The following is an 8,278-nucleotide window of genomic DNA, read 5'->3' on the forward strand; positions in this document are numbered from 1 at the left end:
CATTTTCTGCCGACCATGTTTTATTTCACTGCATAATCACAAGGGAAGAGTTTACAGAAGAATGAATGTGGTTGTGTTCATAACTAAAATGTCTCTTTAGACCCATGAAAATACATTAAACTTCCCTAGATCCAGATTTGTTATTAGCACATATTTATAAATAAATGTTCCTTAGATATCCCGGATGTTTTTCATCAAGATTCAGGAAGTGTTCCCTGAGAGATTGTGGGATCTCTGCCTTATCGGGATCACTTCCATAAAAAGATCTGCACCAACCGAGTTTCATGGAAATCAGTCCGGTGGTTTGTGTGTAATCTTCCTCACAGACAAACGGACAGGGGTGAAAACATTACCTCCTCGGTGCAGGTAATTAAACGATGCTTTTGATAATCGTTTAATAATTTAAGAATAATTTAAAATCCAAACATTTAATGGTTCCAGTCTCAAATTGCAAACAAAGAGAAACACACCGGGGTGACAACGTAACCTCCCTGGTGCAGGTGACTGCTGAATATGAGATGTAATCGACTTGCTGGAGGAAAATCACGGCTCCAACGTGGCAGCGCCGCTCATCCACTGATTACAAACCATATTGCAACATGCTGCCTCAGATTGATAAACTGCCATAAACCCCCGGCACGTAGCTCTGATTCAACTCTGACAGCACTGAACACAATCTGGGAGATAAACTTTACAGTCAGTGATACTTTCGAGCAACTTTACAATCTCGAGCCGATGCCAAAACAACATGCTGCTTTTAGACATCTAGACTAGACAACTAGTTTCCCATTAATATAGTAAAAATACCTCATACATGAAGGTCACCGCTGAGTAAACCCAAATATCTTCAGTGTCTTAACACAACACCACCACACACTGTAATATAAATATGAAGTTATTACCGTGACATGTTTTAAAAGCTTGTGAACATACCTGACAGGTTTAGTAACATCACATGTGGCCTGAGCTGCAGACTGTGGCTGAGCAGACAAACGCTGCCCTCAACTGGTTTCAGGTGTAAATGGCACATTGGATACAGGCAAATTTCAATGTGGATACACATTTACATGTATGCAGGTATTCATATGTTGAAGTAATCCAGCGGTGGAAGTACTTAACCCAAGTACTTTCCATTTCTGCTACTTTTTATTTGCCTGTAAAACGTTCTGCAGTTAAATTGAGAAAAGACATCATCTAGACCAGAGGTCTTCAACAGGGGGTCCGCGACCCCTAGGGGGTCGCGGAGGTACTGCAGGGGGCTCGTGAAATGTTTGGTTGATTAGACAATTTCGTATATTTTGTATAATTTTTTATTCATTTTCTAACCAATTAATTCCACAAATTTAAATGTCTTTAAATACACATTAACATGCATCCAACATATTGAGAGGCTGATTTGACCCTCTGCCTGACAACCTCCATCCGTCCAAGGTTAGATAAGTTGTGTGCTACCCATCAGGGTCCGACATCTCACTGATGTGGGAGTATGTGTGGCATCCACAGATGGCTTGGGGATTCACTGTCTCTTCTACATGTATGTTTAAAATAAAAACATGAATCTGTGAATTACTTTAATAGCTCAGTGTTGTATGCAAGATGTATGTTTATAAATGGCAGTGGCATGGCCACCCTGAACAGTGCACATGTTTAAATTAAAAACATGAATATATGCACCCGTGTTATATTTGAATAGCTTAGTATTGAATGCACAATAACAGGGTAGCTATGTTTATATATCGCACTAGGCCCAGTTTAATATAAAAAACAATTTTATACAATATATATAGTAGGGGGTCCCTGCTCCATCTCTCCACCAGTTTGGGGGTCCTTGGCCTGAAAAACGTTGAAGACCCCTGATCTAGACCACGTTGAAGACAAACTACAACTGCTAAACACACTTAAATCCACAGCCAGAAACCTGTGTGCTTGTTGCTTCAGGCAGAAAATGCTTCTGAATATTCTGGGATGTTTAGCAGGATGTAGGATTGGGATGTAAATGTTGTGGAGGGCTGCGTGTACAGCTTTTAGTGTGACGAGTGGAGAGCATGAGGCCAGACAGTATCTTGTAACTTCACTGGAATGGACAGGAGGAGGTAATATAATAAATAAATACCAACTACTAATAAAAAACTTCTATATCAGAATTCCCCCAGCAGAGAGAAGCGTTGTATGCAGTGTGTAGGATTTTATTGATGTTTAACAATATGGTAGAAGGGATCTAACTCGAAATGACTCATTAACATCATGTTTTCACCCTGTTAGTCCTCAGATGAATTACAGACACTTAGATGAAACCACACCAGCAGCATGGAGGCATTTTATAAGGTTTTTTATAAATGTTTATTTTTTACGTTTAACAAAGTTGTCACCATTTACTTTTGTAGTATTGGATTTGGGTTCAACGCTGTGACCTCTGAAGTGTTTTGGGGATTCAAACCCTTCACTCGCCCTCCATCTGCTTGGTGGTGAGAAGATAATTCCTAAATCTTTATTTTTATTTTGTAAACTACCCCTATAAGTTTTAGGATTTTGTCTACGCGACGTGTCGTGTCAGGGAAATCTCCCAGCCGCCCTGAAGGCAGCACGGTCGCCAAAACAGCGGAAGCACAATGTGTGCGTCACAGCGTCACATGATCCAGAAGGACCCAATGAGAGAGCTCCGTGTCAGAACCCGGAAGCAGGATTTCCCTGGAAGCTTGTTGTGTTTAACGCTGCGTCCTGATCTTGTGGCTGTTCCGTGATCCTGCGGCTGTTCCGTCCTTTCTGTCGCTGTCCTGTCGCTCATCAATGGAAACTAACACAACACGTGTGCGTTCGTCCTGAGAAGCTTCATGTTCAGTGCTGCTGCAGGTGCGTGTCAGTCTGTGTGTGTGTGTGTGTGTGTGTGTGTGTGTGTGTGTGTGTGTGTGTGTGTGTGTGTGTTTGTGTGTGTGCGTGTGCGTGTGCGTGTGTGCGTGTGCGCGTGTGCGTGTGGGGATGGGGGAGGACTGTGACTCACTGTCAACACTGACTTCTCTGACTCTGGATCTGTTACCTTTATTCATCCACATATTAATATCAGTAAATACTTATGTTAGTGTGGTACATGTACTTATGAAGACAGAGTATTTATACCTCTGTGGTGCTGGTTTGACTTGAGACAGGTTTACAGAATATATACATAAAATGTTAAAACCTTGTCTGGTGGAAACCAGTTATGTCTTATATGAAAACTATATAAAACAACATAATACAATACAAAATCTTCAATACATGTTTTATATATAAATATGAGAGAGGAAATTGAACATCTATTAAATTCATTAAACAGTCGAACATTTCTAATCCTCATCTCGTTTCTATCAGGCTCTGGTTCTTCATTATTCTGTTTTGAAAATCATGTTTTTACTTCCCTTTATAATTCACTTTATATTTGTATTTTTAGATATAATACCTAATATATTTTATCTTTTATCCTGGAGCAAGCTGGCACAACAACTTTCTTCTGGATTAATACAAATCATATCTTATTTAAAATGCAATATGTCCATAAACAGACAGAAATCACTCCACCTTGCCTGTTCCCTTTAATCTGTTCTTCTCCTTTAAATATGTAAAGCGTCCTTGAATCCCTTGAAAGGTTTTATATTTTCACACTTCAGTGTCTTTCTCTGTGTTGATTTCCAAACAGCTCCTCCCAGTCAGTCCATGGCTGACCAGCATGAGTCCATCGACCTCATGTCTCCTCCAGTGGACCCCCCCGCAGCTGCAGGACACAGCTGGTTCCCTGGACCCCCCCCGCCCGTCTACTCCTGCAGCCTGAGCCCTGAACTGGTGGCCAAGGCGCGGGAGGAGCTACAGGAGAAGCCAGAGTGGCGTCTCCGGGACGTGCAGGCACTGAGAGACATGATACTGAAGGTTCTGCTTTGTACTTTTATTCATAAAGAACATAAACAGTGTTTCTCATTTCTGCTTCCAGAGCAACGGGAACTCTAGATATAAGTAACATTTCACAGAGGACATGGCAGCCTGATGGAAAACATCCGAGTCCCAGTCACCAACATCTGTCAAGTAATGAAAGTCGGCACTGGTGGCCAGTGATGTACATTAACTTAGTACATTTAGTCGAGTACTGTAGTACTTGAGATGTTTGTGAATATCCTCAGTCATCCATGTCATGGTATCTTCAGGAGTTCTACACATTTACATGAAGTTTCACATCTCATCTAAAAGGCTCAGACCTACATGAGCCCATCGGGGGAAGCAAAGCAACCAAAACACAAATGAATGGCACAACAGAGAAAAGACAAATGGTTTGAAATAGTGAAAAAACCCATCAGGTGGTTTAAGACACCAACTTTAAACCACATGTATTGTTGTGTAAGTTTTCTCCTCAGGCAGCTCAATGCCCAACCACAGCCTAACTCCTGTGACCCTCATAACTCACACAACAGCAGGGTGGGTCAACAACTCACACTTATCAACAGCCACTTGACTCAGGAGACGCCAACGACCCCCTGGTGGGGGTTTCACCGACCTGCCTGTTCATCAACACGAGTACAAACCCGAAGAGGTTGAAAAAAACAAATTCTGAACCCGACTGATGTTCGAATACTATTTTCCCTTCCTGATACCGATAATGATAACAGTTATAATAATAATGATATTCAATGAGTGCCTGTTCCTCCCCCTGACTCTGCAGGAACAGCCGAACCTCCGGACGAGGCTGGACGACTCCTTCCTCCTCCGCTTCCTGCGAGCCAGGAAGTTTGACTACGACCGGGCGCTGCAGCTGCTGCTCAACTACCACGCAGGTCGCCGAGCCTGGCCTGAGGTGTTCCAGGATCTGAAGCCGTCCACGGTGAAGCACGTCCTGGACCTGGGCTTTCTGACGGTCCTGCCCCGGCCCGAGCCCAACGGACGATACATCCTCTGTCTGCGTCCAGGTCTGGTGCATCTTCATCTGTGAACTCAGCAGCTTTGCAACAACTTCACCATCTATAATACTATTTTTCAATTTCCCAGTACACAGTGGAGCTTAAACTACTTCCAGTTTGTGCTTTACTCGTGATTTACGATCGCTCAGCTCAGTCGTCTTTTTGCAGGAAAATGGAAACCCAACGATTATCCGTTTGTGGACAACGTGAGGGCCATTTATCTGACGCTGGAGAAGCTCATCCAGCCCGAGGAGACGCAGGTGAACGGCATCGTCATCTTAGCCGACTACACCGGCGTGGGCATGTCGCAGGCGTCCAATCCGGGGCCCTTCCTCGCCAAAAAGGTGGTGAGCATCCTCCAGGTGAGAACCTATGATGATCTGTGTCAATAAAATGAATATGAAATAGTATTTTCATCAGATACGTGGCTGCAACCGCTTCTCAACATCTTGTTTTTATTTTGTTATGACATCAGTAAATATGACACCTGAGGCTCTGGAGCTCTTCCTGTTGATTGACTGCAGAGTTTAATATTTACATAAGCACACAAATCACACATGAGACGTTTGACTGCTTCTCTTCTGATTTACAGGACGGGTTTCCAATCAGAATCAAGGCCGTGAACATCATTAACGAGCCCAGGATTTTCAAAGGCATCTTCGCTATAATTAAACCGTTTCTGAAGGAGAAGATGGCAGAGAGGGTAACTATCTGTCTTTTTTGATGTGTTGGTTTTACTTTTATCTGCAGCTCGTGTTCCAAAATAATTGTGAATCTGTGAAAATGGTGTCATTAGCTTTCAAGTTGAAGCGGAAATCATTACCAGACAGATGCATGTTTACACAATCAACAGATACAGAGCAGCATGAGGAGTCGTTAAAACCGTTTTCAGACGTGAACTCTGGAGAATGTCTACAAAGTGGAGTCTGGTGTTTCTCCAGAGTTTATCTTTCTGACATGAATAACACAGCAGGAGATTCTCAGCTCAGACGCATTCACAGAAACACAGAAATCTGTGGAGGGGCCGAGGGGGGGTGCAGCAGGCAGAGGCATGACACTACACATGAGTTCTGCAGCGGAGAGGAAACTCTTTCATTTACAGCACAGCAACGCCCCTTGTCTCCAAAATCTCTCGACTCTCGTCCTCTTTCCATGTAGACGTCTTTATCTGGGTCTTCTACGTGTGTGGTTCCTCTTGTATTGGGTTTGTAAATGTCCTCTACACGCCCACTTGCTCGTGGTGAATCCTCTGGAGAATGTCTGAAAACAGAGTCTGGACTTTCTCCAGAGTTTATCTTTCTGACATGAATAACACAGCAGGAGATTCTCAGCTCAGACGCATTCACAGAAACACGGAAATCTGTCGTTACACATGAGTTCTGCAGCGGAGAGCAAACTCTTTCCTTTAGAGCACAGCATCGTCCTCTTTCCAAGTAGACGTCTTTATCTGGGTCTTCTACGTTTGTGGTTCCTCTTGTGTTGGGTTTGGAAATGTCCTCAACACGCCCACTTGCTCGTGGTGAATCCTCTGGAGAATCTCCTGCTGCGTTCTCACATGAGCTCATTCGGAAAACATCCAGAGTTTTGGCTCAAGGGGATCAGGCAGGAGAAACTCTTTTAGAAATGTCCACAGCAACTGACTCAGACATTTGTATTCTCACTTACGGCCCCTCTGGGTAATTCAGAGTCTGAAAGCAGCTGACTGGTGCTGGACAGATCTATAGAGAGTGCACCCAAAGTAAATGTGGGGGCTTTAAAACCAGAACAAAGATCTTGAGGAGCTGAGGAACTGTAGGCTGTTTATTCTGTTTTTTCTGATTAAAGCCTTTTAAGTTAATGAAGCTGGTGTGTGTGCCCTCTCCTCTCCGACAGTACACCCTCCACGGCTCCGACCTGCGCTCCCTGCACCGGAACATCCCCCGCTCCGTCCTGCCGGAGGAGTACGGCGGCACCGCGGGCCAGCTGGACCTGTCCTCCTGGTCCCGGCTGCTGCTGGACTGCGAGGAGGAGTTCATAGTGGAGTTCTGCCAGCCCGATCCACTAGAGGGTGTGGTGCTCCCAGACTCCATGTTGTTCGAGGGCGAGCAGGGCAGAGGGCAGGAGGACGACACCTTCAGGGGGCTGCGCTCACAACTCTACTACTGCTACTGAAGCCCCGGGTCGACTCCCATCGCTGAGAGGACAGTTTATGTTTCAGTTGAAACGTAACGACGCGGAAATTTGCCGACGTTCTACATGATTTATTTTACTAACAAAGCAGCACTACTCTAAATGTTCATGTAGCCCAGCGATCAATCATGTCTCACAGGCAGCTGCAGACTCCGGAAAGAGGCTTTGACACCAGCTGATGCATTTAGAGACGTTTCATTGGCCTCTGTGGATTCATTTACAGTATTTACAGTGAAGGAAGGATTCATATTATTTTCTGCAGTAGTCAGGGGTCCATGTGTGTTTTGAAAGACTTTATGTAAACATTCCTCAAATCCATGCTGTCCATTAAAAATGTCTTTTATGTGTTTCCAATGGAAGAGACGGGGGGGATAGAAAAACACTTCAGGCCTCAGAAATCTCAGTCAGAATAAATTATTGTATTTACAGAGAGAATATCAGGAGAATCAAAGACGGGGTTGAGTAATAAAAAAAGACAAATTCGACTGAGACCACAGAAGTTTCACGTTAAAACATCTTCTCCTGTGGAACGTGGATTCTGTCCCTCGTCTCTTTCACTGGGAGCACGGGACTGGAAGTGGTTCCATGGCGGCCGATATGAACAGAAGGTTTTAATACAGTGAGCAAAAAAAACAACAAAGTAAATCTGTTTTAATGTACACATGGGCCAGAGCACTGTTTGAGAACAGTCGTGGAAAAATATGAACCCATCTGTTAACGGTTCCCACTGCGGAGCGATTCTAAAAACAGCTGCTCACAACTCACATCTCTCACGTTTGTTTTGGTATCTGTTCAAACAAACGTTACTGTAACAGAACTTTGCCTTAAACTTCTGTCAATGAGTTTGTTTCACCAAAGCAATACTCATGTTTCCCCCGGGGGCTTGATTCACCTGAGGGTGGAGGTACTTCTCTGTTAGTGGGTGTAGAAAGATGCTGCTGTGGCCGAGAGGAAGAATCACCTCACAGATCAACTGGTGAATGTTTAAGTTCAACATCTTGTTCATACACGTTGTTTTCATGCCTTTGTGTCCTTGGGGCTTTAGTTGTCTCCAGCTTGAATCTCCTAAAAGGATTCATGTTTCTTTTTTTAAATTCAGATAATCTGCCTTATGTTTTTCTTGTTTCAACCTTTGTGTGACCTGTGTGTCATCATGCAGTCTTAAGGCGGGGGGGGGGGGGGGGGGGGGTTCC

General features: G+C 44.0%; 1 protein-coding gene across 1 annotated transcript; it reads left to right on the forward strand.

The window, feature by feature from the left end:
• The first annotated feature begins 2,663 nt into the window (after positions 1–2,663).
• ttpal (tocopherol (alpha) transfer protein-like) lies at positions 2,664–7,455 on the forward strand. Its single transcript, XM_053424913.1, has 6 exons — positions 2,664–2,850; positions 3,671–3,897; positions 4,682–4,925; positions 5,085–5,278; positions 5,509–5,619; positions 6,789–7,455. The coding sequence occupies exons 1-6, from the start codon at positions 2,832–2,834 to the stop codon at positions 7,065–7,067; spliced, it is 1,074 nt and encodes a 357-aa protein (XP_053280888.1). The 5' UTR covers positions 2,664–2,831; the 3' UTR covers positions 7,068–7,455.
• The last annotated feature ends 823 nt before the right edge of the window (positions 7,456–8,278 follow it).

The sequence above is a fragment of the Pleuronectes platessa genome, chromosome 6 (genome assembly GCF_947347685.1).
Source record: "Pleuronectes platessa chromosome 6, fPlePla1.1, whole genome shotgun sequence".
NCBI classification, from domain to species: Eukaryota; Metazoa; Chordata; class Actinopteri; order Pleuronectiformes; family Pleuronectidae; genus Pleuronectes; species Pleuronectes platessa.

Coding starts and splice junctions, on each gene's coding strand:
- ttpal (XM_053424913.1), top strand. Junction 3,898..4,681: donor TGAGAGACATGATACTGAAG/GTTCTGCTTTGT, acceptor CTGACTCTGCAG/GAACAGCCGAACCTCCGGAC. Junction 4,926..5,084: donor CATCCTCTGTCTGCGTCCAG/GTCTGGTGCATC, acceptor GTCTTTTTGCAG/GAAAATGGAAACCCAACGAT.